At 35.1% G+C, this 22,612-nt stretch overlaps 1 protein-coding gene across 1 annotated transcript in view; it reads left to right on the top strand.

Annotated features, from left to right (window-relative positions):
* Positions 1-8,916, top strand: part of Gnai1 (G protein subunit alpha i1) — an 82,983-nt gene extending 74,067 nt beyond the window's left edge. The window contains exons 6-8 of the mRNA XM_026384978.2: positions 1,672-1,801; positions 2,850-3,003; positions 7,269-8,916. Of these exons, the coding sequence (XP_026240763.2) occupies positions 1,672-1,801; positions 2,850-3,003; positions 7,269-7,459 (475 nt within the window). The 3' untranslated portion in view covers positions 7,460-8,916. The remainder of the gene's footprint in view (positions 1-1,671; positions 1,802-2,849; positions 3,004-7,268) is intronic.
* The last annotated feature ends 13,696 nt before the right edge of the window (positions 8,917-22,612 follow it).

Below are 22,612 nucleotides of genomic sequence, written 5' to 3' on the forward strand. Positions count from 1 at the left end.
CTGATGGCCTGTAGTGCAGGTTTACAGGCTCAGAGACAGGCTATTGTGCAGTCTTGTGGAAGAGTTTCATTTTATTCTGAGAAACCTCAGTTTTTGCCTTTAGCCCCTTTTGACTTGATTGCAAGAGACTTGTCCATATTATTGAGGACAGTCTTCTTGACCTAAAGTCAGCTGATTATAGATGTTAACTGCACCCAGAACATTCCTTCACAGCCTCACCTAGAGGAGTGTTTGATTAAATAACTGTAATAGTTTAGTCAAGGTGATAACACAAAAGTCATCAGCACAGAGAGAAAATGTGGGATGGGTTGAGGTGGATTGTTATAATGAAAGGACAGAGAATAGGTAACATTTGATCAGAGTAGTTTTCTAAGAAAAGGCTAGCTCTCTGGTTATCTATTATTTTCAAGTCATGTTCTAAAGCAATGTTACAAATGTTTTTGCAATTAAGATAAATATATTTTCTTTTACTTTATTCTTGTTTGACCTCTATTGCCGTTTTTTTCATCTTATCCATTTTGTATTCTATCCTTTTTTGTTGCTGTTCTTATCCATTTTGACTTATGTGGTAGAATTCTTTTGTTATGTGGCACACTTCAGTGAAAAATTTCTGGCTAACTGAAACAAAGGCTGCATTTTTAAATGATGATAAAAGTAACAATAGTAGTTGATGTGCTCAGAGTTGGTTTATGGGCCAATACTGCTCTGTAGGGAAACTTCTTTTTGCCTGGGAATTAAACAAGGGACTGTTTTAATTAGTGCACCATCTAGATAAATGGAGCTTTTAAAAATGTACCAGTTTGCATGGTGTTTCCATTATATAAGTGGTTATTTCTAGGTTGCATAATGTAGTCTATGCAAATTTAAACTTTTGCTTAACTTTATAATCTCTTGCCAGGAAAAAAGAGGAAAAGGCCACTGTCGCTATGCAGTTTGATAGTGTTATTACCTCATTCACTTACCTGTAATGGTCCGCTATTGTATATTGTGTAAAAACTGAGTTTTTTTTTCCCCCACTCCAAATTCCACGACTATTCAGTAAGTCCACAATTTATTTCATATTTTCAGTTCTCATTTTTTTTGCATACCACAATTTTATTTTTTCATCTAGGCAAGTTTTTTGTCCTTATTTGAATTTGATTTGCTTATCCTACATTTTCCTACCTAAAATTGTTTCTCCTTTACATGAAAGTAATAACGTACTGGTTCTTGCTTCTGAGAGAAACTCACTGTAGGAAGTGGAAGCCATGCCCTCTTCCCCTAATGTTCCATGACTGGCAAATTGAATTTGTACTCTTTGATCTTTGTATTCCCCAGTTGCTTCATGTGACTTCTCAGTGTTTACATGTAGGACAATCCTTTCATTTGTATTTGCTTTAATGTCCTAAGTGTTCTCATATGTTAATGAATGTCTTGTTTGTTGAGGGTGTTTATTTTTATTAGAGATACCCGAGTTGCAATCAAAGATGTAAAAAAAAAAAAAACAAAAAACAAAAAACAGACATTTTTCCCTTTGAGAAAACCAATTTGTGACATTGTTTTCCTCCCACTCAGTCCTTTTCTCCTTTCTTTCCATCCCACATTCCTCCAGCTGTTTGGAGCATTTTTACAGAGCCCCTTGGAGCTTTTGAACATGTAAGGGATGTCAACCCATGATTTTTGCTCTTGCAGAATGTTTGATGTGGGAGGTCAGAGGTCTGAGCGGAAGAAATGGATCCACTGCTTCGAGGGAGTGACAGCCATTATCTTCTGTGTGGCCCTGAGTGACTATGACCTGGTTCTAGCTGAAGATGAAGAAATGGCAAGTACAACCCTTTTTGAGGCTTGAGCATGAAATATGCAGAGCTGGAGATGGTGTTGCCAAGAACTTTTCTGAGAAAAATTCTTGAGAAATTCTTGCTTATGCCTAAATTATTTGAAAGTTCAGGCTCTTTTCTTCAACTTTTCTGTTTGCATAATAAAAGGAAAGAATGCTGAAGAATCACAGATACATCTTGAGGAAGAGATTGAGAGTCAGTTTTACCTCTACCCTGTATGTTTAACTGTGCATTTCCAATATGCTGTACTTACAGACTAAATGAAAGTAAAGTTAGGTCCATGATAATCCAAGACTCATTTTTTCTTGTTATTTCTGCCAGTTTAGTAATCTTTGATGTGTGCTATGCTTTGTAATTTTTAGATGTGTTTCATTGCCATTAATTTGGAGAAGTAGAAATAGAAATTTAAACTATTACTTTAAATTAACTTTAATGCAACATGGGGGAAATAAAGAAGAGATAGGCTCAGTTTGTGTTTTTAAAATCAAGTACATACAATTATAATGCAGTAGGTACAGTGCAACACTATACTTTCTTTCATTTCAGCTCTATAAAATATCTCAGTGTCCCTGCTGAATACAGACCCTGGAAGGGCAAGAAACAAAAATTGGAAGTCTTCGTTATTTGGAGTGTTAGACTAATTGAATTTCACTTGTTAAATTTAATTTATTAATCTTTAAAAGCTCCACTTACTTCTTAATGAAAACAGAGATGACCTCTATAATCATGAATTCTTTTCAGATGTTCACTGTTGGGCATCAGATTATAACATCCTGCAGCAGGATGTTTCCAGGCATAGCACAGAACTCACAGCGAACACTCGGCAAGTAATTATTGAGTGCAAAAAGCCATGAGACACCTGTCTTGCCTAACATCAAAGTGTGCTTGTTCTGAAATGGTAGAAATGCATTTTATTGGAGAGTTACCTCTTTTTCAACTAATAAGCCCTGTTTTATTGAACATTGTGTTTTCTAAAAATAGTCTTCCAGATCCTTGCTGTTAATAAAAACTTGATTTTATTTTTTATTATAGAATCGAATGCATGAAAGCATGAAATTATTCGACAGCATATGTAACAACAAGTGGTTTACAGATACATCCATTATACTGTTTCTAAACAAGAAGGATCTCTTTGAAGAAAAAATCAAAAAGAGCCCCCTCACTATATGCTATCCAGAATACGCAGGTATTTTGCTTTTCTTTGAATAACTTAACATGTCATATATTTCTAAGTAAAGCTTCCCCTACGGCAAGATTTCAGTTGATTTAAATCTCTCAACTTGGTAATCCTTATACCTTGAGGGGATATTATTTATCAAACTGCATTTGAGCACAAGATGTGGAAGAGATTACTGAAAATGTGTTCATTTTATGGAAAAGCAGATTGATAGATAATTTTCAGTGATGACTACAAGTCTTCATAAAGTTAAAATATTGGTTTGTTCATCCAGGAAACAGATCCCATGAGAGGTATTGTGGGATGCACATAAATAAAACATGTCTCTGCTCTCTGTCTGAACTCAAAGACTGACATACTTATAAACAGACAAGAGCAGTGCACCATACCACTAAGAAGGAACATGGGCATTCGTATAAGGAATCGGCGAGACAGCTGACTCTGGGTTCATCAGAGAAGGTTTCTTATGAAATCTAAACTTCAATAACGAGACTGTTGATGATGCTTTAAATTTTACTACCATGGGAAAAGCACTGGAAGTGAAAAAAAAAATAGACTTGAAGTAGAATCCTAGCTTTTTCAAAACTAGCTCCTTGACGTTGAACAAGACTTACAATTTATCTAGGCTTCAGTACACCAGCTGTAAAATCAGGAATTGGGTTCATACATTGTTTTGAATCTAGTCTGGCCCCTCCTAACCTGAAATCAGGAGCAGGAGCGAGCACTGGGAATAGAGCTACTTACCCTCCCACACTTACCATCTTACAGCTCCTCTCTTACAGAGTAATTCAGTTCTCATCTGTTTTACACATTGGGCTTCTGAATAAGATTTTATTTTAGTAAAGAGAACTCTGTGCTTTAATTGCAAAAGTTATAGCTACCACTGACTTAAATGATCTCTAAATGGAAATATTCTGAAGAGTTTATTACCCTTGTCTAGTCTTTCCTGCTTAAAAAAAAAGAAATCTCAAGAACTATTTCATTATAAAAAACATTTTTAGTCCATCTTAATGATAATTAATAGTTGTAACATCAATAACTGCCATTTCCAGGCAATATTAGGCAATCCTGTGTGTCAGTACTTGGGTTGCTCAGTTCATATAAGTGTGAATGCTTGAGCTTGAGAAACCCATAGAGGTTAGTTCCAGACCCAAGTCGATTGTGCTCCTGCATCCAGACCACTAATAACGAGGCTACATTTAATCAAATTCTCTGTGGAAACAAAAGGGAAATGCTGCTCATTATTATAGCACTTTTTTATGTGTTGTGAAGCTATACTTTGGTTCACAATAATTTTATACAGTGACTTGCTTAAAAACTTTTGCTTTTGGAAAGTCATGTTATCCTAAGTTACCTTATTCAGAAAGATTTTTAGTGTTTATTAGGAATAAAATTATTTATTGTTCAAATTCCAAGATTGGAGTAATTCAGAATAAGGTAGCTCAGTTTTTCCTTACTTGCACATGTTCTTCAGTTTATTTTTTATTGTTTTTTATGTTGAAGTAGCTATTATGTATTAATTCATAAAAAAGTATCCAAATTAGTGCATAAATATTGTATACCTATAGCAATTTTACAACAACCAAGCATGTACTTGTTAGCCCTTTCCTTGCCAGGTATACAATGTGTTCAAGATTTTGGCTTATGTTGTCAAATTAGCAAGAATTTCTGATTTCAGAATCTTTGCCCACAAAGATTTATTAGATCATTATTTCATATTTTCAGTGTTAAGATTATAATTTAAAATCTGCACTGCATGCTGTAAGTATTGATTCAATTGCTGCTTACTTCAGCCTCAGCTCTCATTCTTATGGCTGTTGCTTCCTATGGAACAAGCCTATCTGGCCCCCAAGCCACACCCTCATTTGTATCTCCAGCCTCTGCCTGCTCCTGTGCTCTCTTCCTCTACCTCTTTTTCCTGTGTTGCCATTTCACTGGATTCCATCTGCAGTCCTGCAGTCCTTCAGCACTCTGCCTTTTCACAGACTTATCTGTTCTCTGACACATTCTTGTCAACTTGAATTTCTCTCTGGAGTCCCAGGCTCGAATTACCAACTGCTGGGTTCCCTCTACATTTCTTAGCACCTGAAATTCAAACTAAGCTCATATTTTTTACTCAGATCCTTTTTAATTATATCATCAACTTCTCAGTTCTCCATTCTTAAAAATGTTCTTATTCCTTTTTTGTATACTCATTTTTGTTTAGGAAGGTTCCGTCACGTGTTCAAAAATAGCTATCACCTTGATGCACACACTTTGCTGTCATTTTCTTAAGACTTAAAGTCAGATTAAGAAATGTGCTCCTTGGTTCAGTCCTGTAACTTGTAGCTCTTTGGTATAGTAATTTAACCAACTACGCTGAATATTTATAGTTAATGAGCACTCAGTGTAAGCTCTTTCTCCAAAACATATTTTTAATGAAGAGGTTATAGTGATTTCCTTGGTTCAAGCAGACACTGTTCATTGCTTCAAAATTTCAGAGCATTAATCTTATTATGCTTTAATAAGATAAAAATTGATTTGTTAAAATATATGATTATCTGCTAGCAACATCAGAATTCAAATGTAAACTATTCAAGTTTTACTACTTCTTTGTCCTTTATATAATGAGTTCTGTAAGCCCAGCACCCCAATGGATTTTGTCATGTTTCATTCACAGGGTTATCATGTAAGACATGAAAGGAACTGAGCAAGCTATAGAAGATGATGTTTATCTTTGAAGTGTTCACATTCTAGGTTAGGAGACATAATGCTGAAAAGGAATTTGAGACCCTGTTAAAACAATGTAACAAAAACTGAAATAGAGTGTTTCCACAGTCTTTAGGGGGTTTTAATGATACAGAGCCCATCTGAATTGGGGTAATTAGGAAGTTATATATAGTGACAGTCGTGAGCAAACCTGAAAGCCTGGTTGGGGAAATCAGGTGGTACAGGACAGTGCAGAGGAAAACATTCAGCAACACAGGGGGCAGTTTGTATATTGGGTCCTTCTGAAACAAAGGGAGCGTCATATGGGGAGTAGAGGGCCTCAGAATAGCAATCCAAAACAGACTGGGTAACAGAGGACCTTGAAAGCCAGACATATAATCTTGGATTATTAGTACTAAATAGGGATTTAAATAATGTATTCAAAGGACCATTTTATTCAACTATTTTATTTATCATATTGTATTAATATATTTTATTGCAGTACCATTATATGTATATAGACAGTACAAGTAAAGTATTGGATTTTTAAAAGTGAACTTGCAAAGTGAAAAGTGGAGAAGTAACATCCACAACTGGAGTTAGGAGACTATTGGAGGGTCACAGAAGCCCTTTCATGCCTCCTCCCAGCCTTAATTGATCAAGTACCTCCCTCTAACCCTTCCAGCCGCAGAGTAATCATTATCTTGAATTTTGTCCTCTTCTATGTATTTTGAATATTTTCTAAACACTTGTGGGATCACACAGTATGTAGTGTTTTTGTTTCTAGCTTCTTTTGTTGAACAAAGCATTAAGAAGATTGATCTGTGTTACTCTGTGTTCCTGTGGTACTTTTGTTCTCATCACTCATTTCTGTATGGCAACATGTTGTATGAATATACTAGAATTTATTAGCCAGCTACAGTTGATGAACTTTAGTACCACTGTGAGTGTCTTTCATATGTCTTCTGATGAATATGTACAGATAGTAGTATCTAGTGTATACTAAACTTGCTGGGTTAGAGCACGATGCAGTTTTCTTTTGTACTGCCAAACAATTTCTGAAGTCTTTAGTCAGTAACTTGAAAGTAGAAGTGTGTCATTCACTATTTGTAATCTCAGCCTTAAGCTACATTGTACATTTTTGAATAAAGAAAAAATGATAAATGTTAGTTAATGTGTAAATAATGTATAAATAAGAAAGGGGGTAGAAAAATCAGCATTCTGCCAGCATTATTGATCTGCCACTGGACTAGAACTGCAATAGCATGCCATCATCAGGCACTCTAGTGATTCAGTTTGGGCTGTAGATGATAGAGGATGAGAGTAAAAAGAAGATTGGGCATTTGGAGATTGAGGTCAGAACAAAGATCACAACAAATATAGAATACTGTGCAAAGGAGATTTTAGTTTTAAGGATAACTTATAGTCCTTAAAGGTTGTTAGGTGTTTTTCATTTAGAAAAGTCCTCTCATTCTATAAGGCAAAATGCAGTTACAGAGTCAAAATTTTATATTCTAAGATCCCTTTTGCTTAGCAGTGTAAGTACTTTAACTTTTTACATTGTTTCTTTGCTTTTCCCATCTCAGGATCAAATACATATGAAGAAGCAGCTGCATATATTCAATGTCAGTTTGAAGACCTCAATAAAAGAAAGGACACAAAGGAAATATACACCCACTTCACATGTGCCACAGATACTAAGAACGTGCAGTTTGTTTTTGATGCTGTAACAGATGTCATCATAAAAAATAATCTAAAAGATTGTGGTCTCTTCTAAGTTTTGCAGTTAATAGTAAAATGCATTTTCAAACCAAATGAGTACTTATGTATGGATCTCTCTAGACTAGAGTCTTGCAGCAACACAGAATGTAGTTATACAGCAGATGCATCTGGGATCTGACCAAAGTGGTTCTGTTTTGTTTCTTTAACCGAAAGTAACAGAAGGACCTTTCTTAATTGTGAAATATGGTCCTGAATGTGAAAATGAAGGACAGTGTTAACGCTGGGCTCTAGTATATTGATTTCTGTGTAAGTGTAAATATGCAAATGTATGTATAATGTATTTATAACTTTTATTTCCCACATTACTTTTAGGTTTAAGAGTGGCAACTTATAATTCTAGTGTGATGGCTTTGGAAATAACATAAATATTAAGTACCTTGTACTGAATGACAGACTTTTACTGTATTTGCCAGTTTTAAAAAGCTTTATTTATGTTCATGTCCTATAAATTTTTAGGTACAATAATTGATATTAGAAAATGTCACAGCCCCTTATCTTGATTATATGTATACTTGGATTCATAAAAATGTTATTTGTACAAACATTGCACAGACTATTTTAATAACATGTTTTGTTCTTTAAATTTAATGTGTTTTATTGAAACGTTCTTAAAAAGGATGAGTATACCTGCCTTTGGATCAATTATTTCAATATGTATGCATTTTAATTATTCTTTTATTTAATGAGTGCATGCTGCTCTGATTCTACCTTAGATTTAGTTTGAAAAACTAAAACTTCAGATTTTTGAGGATATACTATCTTAGACTTATAAACACATAATTTTTATTCATTTGGTTTGTTTTCACTTTGAATTTTAATATCTGGATAGTATTCATGCATTACCTTAAAGGTGATGCCAGATTAATTTTATACACTTTAAATAACTACATTTTTATTTATAACTAAGTTTAGGTGGACGTTGAGAGCATTTTGTGGGTAAAAAAATAATTTAGCATAATGAATTTCGAGACATTCATTTGTGTATTTCCTTTGGGAAATCCCTTGTACTTAGCATACATAATAGTTTCTTGTTTGCAGGATAACACAAAAGATCTTTGAATACTCTATTGCTGATATTTTATGTAAGCTTTAAATTCACACATGTAACTTGTTTCCAATTTAATTATAACACTATGTTAAAATGACTTTTTTTCTTAGATATTCAAATTCTCTTGTTGAAATTTATATTTTTTTCTTTTTAAATTATACTGTTATTTTTGACAATTAAATGGACAGTAACATCTAGAAAATGAGTAATAGTATTTAACAGAATCAGTGATTGTGTGTATGGTCAAATAAGTGTTACATATCAGCTAGATATTGAACATTGGTAGAATCATTTTTCTTTCAATTATTTACAAGGTGTCTCTGTGACCTTGTTTTAACCAAATGAACAGCACTCCCTGCTCCCATTCCCCCCCCCGCCCCCGCACGCCGCTTTTTTTTTTTTTTTTTTTTACTCATCCTGAAAAACTAAGTCTTTCAGTAAGCGTTGCTGGTAAGTGGTTCTTGAGTTTAGTTATGTGTTGTCATTTTGTTCAAGTATGTTTGTTGAAGTATGTGTATATGTGTGTGTATGGGTAACCATGAACTACATTCATATCTGTTTCATTAGGGGATTTTTTTTTCCTTCTTTGTAAAGAAATTCAAAGTTAGCGAAATTCCTTAAATGTGTTAGTTTAGATTCTTTATGTGCCTTTCATGAAAGATATGTTTTCATTAATTTTACTGATGGAAGACCTGTAAGATCCACATTGTGAAGCTATCTTTGAAATTTAAATTATGAATAAATTTGAATGATGAGGAATATGGTTTTAAAAGCCACAAAGAAGCACATACTGGTGACCATCATTGGTGAATTCTTGAACTTTATTCTCTGTGACTGTGTTACTAATAAATCCTAATAAATCTAAATTTTTAAAATTTTACAAACCTGTTGGCTAAACCCAATATGCATTAGAATTTAAGTATCATTGTATTGTATATTCATTTCTTCTTTCACAGTGCTCTTTTTGCAGTTCTATTTCAGAAGCTTGAGTTTACCTGCCCTACTTGTTCTCATATTGAAATATGATGCCATGTTTGGGATTACCTGCTTGAATGTCTTTTGAGAATTCGTCACCTGCCCCAGCTCAGTGTGCCCCAAACTAAATTCATCATCATTCTCCCTGGAATCCAGTTGTCACCCATTATTTTGATATTTTAGCTCCTGCTGTAGTTTGTATGTTGAGTGTCCCCCAAAAGTCCATCCGGGTCCCTGGATGGTGCTATTGGGAGGTGGTAGAATCTCTGAAAGCTGAGTACTATTGAGAGGTCCTTAGTCATTTGGGGCATAACCTCAAGGACATCTTTAATGTTTTGGGTTTTTTTATTTTGTTTTTCTGTTTTCCATTCCCATAGCAACCTGATGAACTCAGGTCTTTGCTGAACTTCCCAATTGAGATGACAAACTAAATTCAATTCCATCTCCCACTTCTTCCTCCTCTAACTCAGATTAGTTAATGAAGAGCTGTGACTATTTTGCATTCTGTGCAGTCACCTGCATTGTTTCTGACATGTCAATAAAATGAAATATAACAGCCTCCCATTCAGTGCTCTCCATCATCTGAGACCTCTTCACTACTCCCTGCTCTCCTCCTATACTACATCCAAGTAGTGCTCTGTTCATCGCCCAGGCTCTCTCCTCTAAGAATTATATCACATGGTACATGTTGTATGCTTTGAAACTGCCTGGTGCATATGAAGTCTTCATTCATATCTGTTAATAATTTTATTTTACTCATCAGTACTTTTGTTTGTGATACCTCTTTTAGATTTCACTGGTATCTTTTCTGTCCTTTTGAGAGAAGTACTTGGTCCTCTATGTAGAGTTGCCAGTCACATTTCTCAGTTCCCTGGCTGTACATGGCAAGCCAGACCAGACCAAGTTCCCCAAACTGAGTCAAAAGTCCCAATTTCTTTTTAATTCCCTTGGCTCATCAAGTGTAACAAATGTACCACTCTGATGGGAATATTAATAATGGCAGAGGCTGTGCATGCGTGGGGCAGTGTTATTTGAGAAATCTCTGTATCTTCTTACTCTCACTCTTAACAATAAAGACTGATTTTCTTTTAAAAAAACCTATTAAGAAAAGAAAGCCCCAGTTTCCATTCCTAAAGTCCCTAACACTCTTGTGGTATCTATAGTTCCCTTCATTGTAGTACCTATCTGAAAAAATTATTTTTATGCTTGATCTATTTCAATCATGTTTAATTTAACTGAAAAGTGTTAGATAGAATGCATATTGGATGCTTGTTAAATGCTGACAATAACTGTGAAACAGATCAAAGAGGCTCAGAGAGGTTAACTTGAGCATGATGAAGGTTTCAAACTTAAGACTTTTAACCCCCTGTCTGCCACAGGACTCCAAAGAATGCTTTTTTTTTTTTTTTTTTTTTTTACAGAAAATGTACACGTGATCTTTCTTCTATCTCACTCAGCCTTTCTGAGTTTCTCTGAATTTTACATTTAAAAAAGTACATATTATGTGCTATATCAAAGCTGTTTGTGTTATCTTAACATCCATTAGATTTTGAAGCTACTTGAGAGCACAGTTATATGAATTTTTATATCATTTTTTGTCTGCAAAACTACCCTTGGCGCCTTACATAATGAATATATTGAATAATGTGATCAATATTACAGATATTAGCCTGACCGATATTGTAGATGTTTAGCATGGTCATTTCTTAGTGTGTCATTTTGGAGTAGAAAGTAATGGTGAAAATCCTAAATCCCAGTACCCAGAATGGATTCAAATCCTGGTACTCTCTTAATTGGTGAACCTCAAGCAAGTCATTTAATCATGCTGTACCTCCTTTTTATCATCTGAGAAAAATAGGATTCAATAGCCCATCTTAATGGTTATAGTCAGTCTTAAGTTTACAGTGCATGTGCAGCGCTTAGAAGGGAGCATGGCATGTAGTACACTGTCAATACATTTTGCTGGTGGTGACTATAAGGAATATTTGTTTTTACAATACCTTTGATGTAATCTGTATTTACCAAGAAAGTTACTGATATGCATTTTGTATGAAATGCCTCAAAACCAAAATAGCTGTCACATTTCATCTTTAGTTAAAACTGTGGAGCATCTCACACTAGTAGAGATACTGGAACATGTGAATAAGAGAAAAATGCATCAACTTTAGGATGCTTCCCTGTAATTTTAAGGTAACCATAACTACAGGAAAACTTATTTTAATGTTAGTTTGGGAAATTTTCTTAGTTGCACTTCAAAACCCTGTCTTAACAGCTAAAATACATTTATATCAAAAGAGTTTTATATTTCACAACTCCACTGGCCTGTTTCCCAGGCATTTTTTCCTTTACCCATAACTGCTTGCTTTGGTGTTTGTTGTGATTTCTTTTATTTACTGGGATTTTTTTAGTTACATTAAAAGTTAGGAAACACATTTCATCAAGTCAAGAGACACCCAGATATGCACAGACAGGGATTGGCTGTGGTTGTACAGGACAAAACAGGTCGCTTGACTAGAACAACCCCAGTATGTGTGATAAACCTTCTCAAGCACCATGCATAAGATCAAGTAATTTCCAGCTTCTTTGAATTTTTTCCCTTCCTCCTGGGTCTTCATCTATAAAGGGGATGAAACACTGTGGTTTCAAAGAGATCATTCTTCTGATTAACAATGCATTGTAATGGATTTTAAATGATATAATTTAAGGAAAACATGCATGGAAGACTAATCTAGGTGGGGACTATTTTAGCCACTTTTAATAAAGGAATATGCTGTTTCTTCCTGAATGCTACTGTACTGCATCACTTAAAAGAAGGTGCATAGAGGGGAATCCCAAGACACCAAAGGCTTTAATAAACTTCTTTACCCAACTGCATTCTCTATGAAGGGTGCTATGGTGTGTGACCCAAACTGAGTCAAAAGTGTTATCAAAAGTCAGTGTTCTGGAAACTAATCCCCAAATTCAAATATGGCTGATATTTGAATGCAGGGTCAGATGATAAATCATGAGGGGGGGGGGCCCATCATGGGATTAATGACTTTATAAGAAGAAAAAAAGGAGATCTGAGGTCCAGCACCTGACTATCTCAGGCCACCACCTTGACATTGGACTTCCCAGTCTGCAGAACTGTAAGAAGTAAGTCTCTATTCTGCATTCCCCCTTCTCAGAATTCTGTTAAAGTAGCAAAAAACAGATGAAGAAAAAAAGGATTCATAAAATTTTACTCCTGTGGGAACACACTGGGTATATTCTCTATCTTACCAGGATTTCCTGTTTTTGTTAAATGAGATGTATAGTAGTTAGTTTTACTAAATTGGCAAATGCTTGTGCTATTTCACTGAAATCTAGTCTTCAAAATAAACCACTGTGAAGATCAGATATTACTTGGAATTTTGTTATGCACTCTTGAATTATAATGATTTTTGTGGAAACTTTACAGAATGTGCTCCTTGCCCCACTTTTGAAAATCAAAAAAAGACAAGTCAAAGCTACTTCCAAACAATCCTGCCTTTAATTTTCATTTACTAAATAGTGTTGCATTGTCAGTTTTGCAGAACATGGACTATACCAGCAGAAAATTCACTAAGGTGATTTGCACAGGACTTACTTTGCAACACTCCACTGTAGTAGTAGATATGTTTCCCTTACTTCGAAATACAAGTCATTACCATTCCATACTGACCAGTTCTCCTAGCAATCTACTTCATAAGGCAGTCTACCTTTAATAAACAGAACCTTTTTTTCAGACTTGAGAGTACATTCTACTTCATCCTTAAATTTTCTATTATAGATTATAAATTAACTTTAAAAGGATATTTTCTTTCAAATGGAAACTCACCTAAAGACTAAAAGAATTTTTCTGACTAAAGTTAAGAGTGGAAGCATGGAGCCCATATAATGTGCCCTTTCTTCTCTAAGACCCACCTCTGATATACTGCACTTGAGGCTTCTAGGTGCAGATTTGAAACAACATAGTTCCAAAGTCCCTTGAAATTTTGACAATAAAAGAGAATTCATTCAAAACTATAAACTCATACATAGTTTCAAATATAGTATAGATACTCTGTCACTTCTGGTGTCTTTAATATAGAGATTAAAATGCATGTATAATATATTCATTCTGCGCCAGCCCTGTACCGGGTACTTTTCTGGCTTCTCCTCGTTAACGTTCTCATTTATTCTTTAAAGTAGTGCTGCAGTGTCAGTAAGATTTCCATTTTCCAGATATGGACACAAATTTAAGAGAGATTAATAAATTACTCAGTGTTGGCTACCTAGAAAGTGTCACAGATAGGAGTGAAATACAGAAATGTAAGTCCTCTGTTAGTCTTGTCTTCAAAGTCTAGTGCATGAAGAAGCTTCTCCTAGGGACACCACATGGTTTAGTATGAGTCCATTTGTGTTGCTGGAGCAGATGTAAATTAGAATGCCTGATGTACTTGAGCACATCAATGACTATGGAAAGTCCAGCAGTAAAGAAATTAATAGGTTTTAACCATGTTTCACAACACTGGAGGTGTACTCAACAGCAGCACTTGAATTGTTGCTAGTCCAAATTTGTGCTGTTCTTGTGTGACATACACACAAGAGTTCAAAGACTTTCCAAAAAAAAAAAAAATGTACATGTTGAGCTGAAAGTGTTTTTGATATATTGGATTAAGTTAAACATTTCAAGTTCCACCTGTTTCTATTTATTTTGGTGCCAAGGATTGAATGCAGAGGCACTCAACCTCTGAGCCACATTCCCAGCAAACTACCCCACACTCTTTTTAAAGACAGGATTTTGCTAAGTTGCTGAGGCTGGCTTTGAACTTGAGGTCCTCCTGCCTCAGCCTCCCAAGCCTCTGGGATAACAAGCGTGCATGCGCCACCAGGCCCAACCCACCTGTTTCTTTTTACATTTTTTTAATGTGATTACTAGAAGAAATAATTCACGTATCTTGCATGGTATTTCTATTTAAAAAGGGGAATACTTTTTTTCCCCTTCCCACAACAACTCTATTTGCATTTCATGGGAAAGTTCTCACATTTTAGGGAAACACAATAAATTAAAAGCTAAAATTTGAATGTAGGAGATCTGGGTCTTGTCTTGGTGCCTTGAATAAATCTCTACTTTAGTGACTCCCTTGGAAAATGGTGGACCCAAATGAAGGGTTGGACAATTCCAGTTCTCAGTGCTGTTGTTTGGTTCAATATATGTCCTTTACTGAAAAGGAAAAAGGAATCCCTTTTTCACTTCAAATATTTCAGCTGAGATAGAAGAGACAAAGCTCATTTAAAAAATCTATATTATAGAAGTGAGGTTTGAAATTTTTAGTTCTAATACAGTGAGAGTGGATCCATGGGGTACTGGAAAGTTACTAAGCTCTACTTTACAAACCTATTTCTTCATACTCTTTAGTCAAATCACAAGATTAGTTTTTGGGGGTATTTTTTAAGTGTTATTATTAAGTTGTGTTTTGTTTTCTTAAAATGTTTCAATTCCCTCAGCCAAATTCCTTTCTTCCTCTACACCTCCCACAGGACCGGACTGAATACAGTCATGCATGAGAAAAGCTTCTAAACTTTTTTTCACAAAGAGCAGCTCCCAGGAGCTGTGGAGGAGGACAGGAATTAGGTAGTCTGCAGAATCTAAATCAGAACAGAGTATCAAATATCCCTAGGTCTTAGAGGCATGGTGTGTTTTTCAATAAAGACAGAAGACTGCAAATGGTTTGTTCTTGAAGGTTGAATAAAGCCATATTTACTAAACTCCATAAATGAAGCTTACTAGATCCTCAAACTTTGTAATTTGAGTTTATTTGTTTAATGGAACAGTTAATATTTATATGTGCATATACTTGTACGTAGGTAGGGTAAATACACTACAGGAACTATGATGATTTTCAACCTGAGAAGATGTGCCTCAAATAAAAAAGTCTATTCAAGTGGCTAAATGATTAACCTGGATAGGTTCTAACAGTTATGAAAAACAGAAGATTTTATGTTAACTCAGTTCTCATTTTATTAAGCAATTATATATCAAATAAAGGCCTTAAGAGTCAATTACATTTTTATACCAAAGAATCTAATGTTTGAAAATCAACTTTTCTTTCTCAAATCATCATGCTCGTATTTATGTCATCATTTGACTAATTCCACTATTTTTTTACCCCTCATATCATTAGATTAGTAGAATGTAACTTACCTTTGTATAATTATATCATGAGTCACATGAGAAGTAGAAGTTTTCATGGGAAAAAAGCAACATCAATGCTGTAACATTACTTCTTAGACTCCAACTTTATCTTTTAGGCCTGTGATTTCTCTTGGCATAAGGGTGTGGATAATCAAAATCAATGTTATTCTGTTTGCTAAATAGCAAAAATACTTGGCAGGCAGTCCCAACCCAGGGCTATTTTGCAACGTGACTTTTTTCAAATTTAGCAAAATTGTTCACTTAAGAAGCCATATAAATGCTCTATCCTTTCTAATTAAATGTTATCCCTCCTGTCCACAAATCCTTGGCAAAAAAAAAAAAAAAAAAAAAAAAGCCCTTTCTGTTTACTCTCAAGGACAGTCAGGAAGCATTTGACCTGTTAAGGAAACACAGCTGCCAGCTCCACTTATATAGACACTGTGGTAAAGCTGTAATCAAAAAGCGACTTTAAAAGGTATGTGTTTCCTCCAATAACTCTTATTTTCCTAAGTCAATTCTAATAATTTTAATTTAGATCTGAAAAGACCAAGGACAACATTTTCTGTGAATAGCTTTTTTTTTTTAATAGTTTGCCACAAATGTTTGGATAGAACACAAACTATTGACATTATTGTTTGTGTCCTTTTTACCACTAATATCTGGGATTAGGTGTGTAAACGTGAACCTAAGTGTCCTTTGCATTTCACAAAAACGCTTAGCACTTTCTAGATGAAAAGTACTATTTGGGGAGACAAAATAGGGATAACTAGTTTGTTCCAAACTGAACCCTGGTCCTGTCACTGCCTCCTGCGTGACCTTGAGCAACTTGACCTCTGCACAGCTTAATATTTCTCTATAAAATGAGGGTAACATTAGGGTCATCTTCCCGTGGCTGTTGCAAGGATTAAATGAGCTATTTCTGTAAGATACATAATGTGACTGGCAACATCCTGATGGAAATTTTTATTTGTTATACTTTTCATGATAGTGATGGCAGCTATGATCACTAACATATCATGAAGAATAGAGATGAAGAGGAGACGAGGGGACAGTAATGTAAGCAATTAATTGAGATTAAAGGCAAAGTGAAGTGGGACTTTAGTAGAAACATAAGAAGGGGAACCACCTGTCCCAGCATAGTTTCAATATATCCCTGTTGTCCTAGCATAATTATTTCCATCCCATTGCATGCTCAGAGAGGGTCTGAAGTTACTGTCAATAAAAGCAGGCTGATACCAGAGGCCAGAGTTTGGATTTCAGGTCTCATAGAGGAAAAGACTTGGGAACTGACTGGTAGAGAAAGAAAGCCATTCTCTGTTCCTTGCCACCTGCTACTGAAAAGAACTGGCAGGGTGAGTTTTTATCCAAATAGAAAGCAAAAGTTCCAGATTACATTCTATGAGTTTCCTCTCGCTGCTCTAACAAATTACCAGAAAATTAGTGACTTAAAGTGATACAAATTTTATCCTTTTAAGTTCTGTGAGGTAGAAGTCTAAGACAGGTCTACGGCACTTCACATTGTCTTGAAACCTAGGAAAGAAATGGGTTTCCTTCTCTCTTTCAGCAGCAAGGGGCTGTTTTCCTTAACAGATCAAATGCTTCCTGACTGTCCTTGACAGTAAACAGAAAGGGCATTTTTGCCACAGATTTGTGGACAAGAGGGATAACATTTAATTAGGAAAGAGTTTTTATATGACTTCTTAAGTGAATACTTTTGCTAAATTTGAAAAAATTTACATTGAAAAACAGCCCTGGGTTGGGACTGCCCACCAAGTATTTTTGCTTGTGATTGCATTGGGCTCACCTACATAATCCAGGATAATCTCCCCATTTAAAATCCTTAATTTAAATGCCACGTAAAGTTAACAGAGCCACTGGTTCCAAGGATGAGAAAGTGGACATTTTGGGGGGATCATTATTCCACCTGCCACAGAGACTCATGCTTTCATGGCTCTGGTATCAAAAGAGTATTCAGAGTCAAAGGCATTCTATTAAAACTGAAAGCTTTGATATTTTAACAATCTGAGGAACAGAATAAGTCACTTAGCTCCAATTTCCAAAACCAGAATTGGGAACTCACTGAGAAAATAGGGCTCAAAACTTCAATGTGACGTTTTAGATGTATGTTTAAACTAGGAGAATACAAATGCAAGAAATTCTCATTACCTAAAACTTCCTGGAAATCAAAAGGATCTCTTAAAATAGGGGGAAAAATCTAAAATAAATAATGATAAACAAGGTCCACTGATTTTTGGCATATGAATCTTCAAATTTAAAAAAAAATAAGTTGAATATCTTATGTTTAACAAAATTTAACTTCAAATGTGTTCCAATTTCTTGAACAAAGAATAAAGCAGATTGAATCTTTTGGTATAGTATTTTTTTTAAAGTGTGAGAGAGCATCACTGCCCTCATATTTGGCTTTCATGGAATAACCACAGAGAGATATTTCTGAAAATATAGGCTTTACCAGGTTGCAAAGTTGCCTCTAAACAGTTCATCTTTGAATATTCTGCTTTATTCTTATAGATATTTTTCTTTAACAATTTTGATTCTACCAGATCTTCATTTCCTTATGGGATTGGATCCAACATTATTTTCCTCATTTATGAGAAATCCTATGTTAACATTTATAATTTTACTTTTGACAATAATATTTCTAATTTTATTTCTTAGTTTCAATCATAATACATCAGATCATACTACACAAGTATAATTAAAGCTTGGAAGAGCAAAGATGTTGCAGTATTGGTGGAGCTATGTTCTAGTAATATGTTCTAGAAATAAGGGAGGGATGTTTGAGCAGAGACTAACTGAATCAAAAGTTCTAAATGAAATTTTTATCATGTAACTATTTTCTTTTTTTTGAGGCCCTAAACAATTTTTATTTTTTCTTTCTTTTTATTGGTTGTTCAAAACATTACAAAGCTCTTGACATACCATATTTCATACATTTGATTCAAGTGGGTTATGAACTCCCATTTTTACCCCAAATACAGATTGCAGAATCACATCAATTACACATCCACATTTTTACATATTGCCATACTAGTGACTGTTGTATTCTGTTGCCTTTCCTATCCTCTACTATACCCCCTACCCTCCCCTCCCATCTTCTCTCTCTACCCCTTCTACTGTAATTCATTTCTCTCCCTTGTTTTTTTTTTTCCCTTTCCCCTCACATCCTCTTTTATGTAATTTTGTGTAACAATGAGGGTCTTCTTCCATTTCCATGCAATTTCCCTTCTCTCTCCCTTCCCCTCCCACCTCTCATCCCTGTTTAATGTTAATTTTTTTCTCATGCTCTTCCTCCCTGCTCTGTTCTTAGTTGCTCTCCTTATATTAAAGAAGACATTTGGCATTTGTTTTTTAGGGATTGGCTAGCTTCACTTAGCATAATCTGCTCTAATGCCATCCATTTCCCTGCAAATGCCATGATTTTGTCATTTTTTAGTGCTGAGTAATACTCCATTGTGTATAAATGCCACATTTTTTTATCCATTCATCTATTGAAGGGCATCTGGGTTGGTTCCACAGTCTAACTATTGTGAATTGTGCTGCTATGAACATCGATGTAGCAGTATCCCTAGAGTATGCTCTTTTAAGGTCTTCAGGGAATAGTCCGAGAAGGGCAATAGCTGGGTCAATGGTGGTTCCATTCCCAGCTTTCCCAGGAATCTCCATACTGCTTTCCAAATTGGCCGCACCAATTTGCAGTCCCACCAGCAATGTACAAGTGTACCCTTTTCCCCACATCCTTGCCAGCACTTGTTGTTAACTTTTTTCTTTCTGTATATTTTTTTTTTACAATGAGGAACTCAAATAGTAAATAATCAAATAACCAATCAACCTTTAATTTGAATGATGTTATAATAATTTGGGGGAAAAAACAAGGGACTAAAAGCACATTAAATCAAGCTTAAAATTATGTTTCTTATTTTACCTTTAATAGGTGATTAATTTCTAAATTCTAATTTTCCTACAAATAAACTTTTTACAGGAAATAGCTGTCTACCTTGTTCACAATTGTGTCCCAAGCACTAAGACAGAATCTCTTATACAATAGGCACACGGTAAGTTTTGGGGAAGAAAGCAATGTTTAGAAAAACAATTATGTTAAAAGATCATTTGCTTTTAATTGTAATATTTACCCTAGAGAATTTGTTATATCCATATCAACAAAGAACTCATTGTTGAGTGCAAGAATTCAATAAAAATATTTAATTACTAAGATTTAATGTAGAAAAAAATAGCATTATCTTATCTTTACATTTAAGAACATTCTTGTTAGTAATTCAAACTCAGCATTTTCTTTTTCTTTTTTTTTCCACTGAACACAGTCTTTTTCAAGATTAGGTATTTGAAGACCAGGGAAATATTTAATCAAACAAATTTGAAAATAAACAGTTTACTAGATCCTTCAGAATTCTAAAGAGTCTGATAAGTTTTGCTATAAAAAAAAAGGAAAGAAAAAAAAAGTTTTTTAAAAGTGCTTACTTCACCAATGTGATGGTGCACACTTGTAATCCCAGTGGTTTAGGAGGCTGAGCCAGAAGGATCACAAGTTCAAAGCCAGCCTCAGCAATTTGGCAAGGCCCTAAATTTAGCAAGACCTATCTCAAAATAAAACACAAAAAAAAGGGTCTGGGGATGTGACTCAGTAGTTAAGTGCCCCTGCTTCAATCCCTGGTAACAACAACAACAAAAAAAAGTGCTTACTTTTCTTTTTTCTAACCATTTTTATTATTTTGAGTTTAAGAACTTGGCAAGAAGGGAATGAAGGGGAAAAAATAGGAAAGTGAAGAAAGGAAGAGAAGGAGACAAAAGAAGTATTCAAAAGGTGCAGAGTAGATGGCTGTGCTCTGGAGCCAGAGTGGCCAGAGGTCATTTGCAGGACAGCCTATAGGAGGAGATAGCCCATGTTTACTAATTAGGTCACAAATTCTGTGGTTTGTAGAGGACAGCTAGGAAAGAACTGGTGTTTGTTCCTCCTCTGTCAGCCTTCACCTCCTTAGAGTATTAAGAGGCAGAGAGTCTAGAGATAAAGTCATGAAGATTGACTGGACTTGCACTTACATGATTCAAGAGCCCACTTAAGTGGGTCTTTACAGTAATTAATTATGAAATTATATGTGTGGTTGGGTATGCATGATACATATAAAGCATGTGGTATATGTGTATGTGTATGTGAAATATGTACTGCATGATTTAAAGAATAATAAAAGAAACACATGTTCTCTGTGTTATATAAAATTAAAATAAGTTTGGAGCCCTCCTTGAATCTATACCTGATCATACCTCTCTGTCCCCTGTGGAGCTAACCAGGACCCTGAAGTTTGTGGTCATCATTCACTTGTGTTTATTGACCTATTACATGCATACATATTCTTTATTATTCAACCTCTCATATTTTTGAACATTGATATTTGCTTTTAGCTTTAGGTGTTCTTCTATGACTTGCTTTTTTAATTGTTTGATATCATTTGTAAGTTGTACCTGTTGGCATGTGTTGTGCTTCATTTATTTCATTGGCAAATTTTAATCTATTGCATGGCTATATCACAATTTGGTCTTTTTCCATTACTGGACATTTTGATCATTTTTCTATGGGGGGCAATACTGACATGAACACACTCATCTTGAGCACATAGTAGAATTGTTGGGCACAAACATTCACACCTTCAACTTTGCTGGATGTGTAATTGTGTTTCAAGGTGGGTTTAATGATTGATTCTCCTACTAGCATTTTATAAAATTTTCAGTTTATTCACATCATTAAGAACACTTGGTATTGTTCAACTTGTAGTCAATTTGAAGCAAGGCAGCAAAGTTTGCTCCCTGATCAGCTTCTAGGAGATAGAGCTTGTTGGAAATTTGAGTTTCCCCTCTAGGAAGGTATCTGTGCTGCTTCCCTGTGAGTCTGCACGTTTTCAGACCCAGCAAGCTTACTATACTGTCCTGGTTTAGGAAGCAATTTGAAAACATAAGTACCTAAAACCTGTATCCTTACAGCAGGATTATGGGAGTCACTCCATTCTGTGCAGGTATCTGGATGGGCAAGGGCATTCCAGCAGGAAGAACAGGCACGGACCAAATCAATGGTGGATGTGGACTAATTGACCACACAGTTCGCCTTTCCTGTCTGGTGTTTGGAAGTAGAATCATCTAATTTTATTGAGTTAGTCTCTTGGTTCTTTGGACAAGTCAGTTGGGGGTTGGGATGGGGGTATGTGGGGATGTCTTAAAAAGGAAAATACGGGACCTCATGTTATATAAGGAAATGTGAAAATTCAAATTGACTGGAAAACAAGAGGTCTGATTGTATTTATACTGCAAGCAAATAATGTGATGCTAAGTCCATTTTATAAGGTAATATAAAAATATTGTTTTGCCTCCTATTTCACACTAAATCCACTTAAACTTTTTTTGACAAGTTATATAAAAGCTTTTTATAACTAGCCAGACATATTTCTTATAAACCTGTTCAAAATTTCACCTTGTCTCTTCAGTTTAGCCTTCTCAAAGCCTTGCGAAGAGGCCACAATGTATTGCAAATGTTTTCCTTTCTCTGGATGACCTCTCTTCCTTCTCTGAAACGAGTAGTTTGAGGTTGCATTTAACAACTGTATCTTAGATCACAGTAGCTGCAAGCCCCCACTGACCTTGCTTACTGAAATTCCTGTAGTTTCAAGTACTTCCCTTTTCTAGACATTTCCAAAATTTCCTTGTGATGAATTATGAAATATTTCTCATTGGTCTTACCTTCATAACTCCAAGGGAGCAAGCCTTCAAATAAAGTTCCTAGAGGTCAAACTCCATTTCTAGCCCCCCTCTTTCTTCCAACCGTTGACCATGGTTCATATAGTTTTGCAAGCAAAACTTTGCTTGATTGATTACTGTTCTTAATTGTGGTTCATTCAACTGGACATAAAATGTCACTGCAAATT

The sequence above is a fragment of the Urocitellus parryii genome, chromosome 3, assembly GCF_045843805.1.
Source record: "Urocitellus parryii isolate mUroPar1 chromosome 3, mUroPar1.hap1, whole genome shotgun sequence".
Classification (NCBI taxonomy): Eukaryota; Metazoa; Chordata; class Mammalia; order Rodentia; family Sciuridae; genus Urocitellus; species Urocitellus parryii.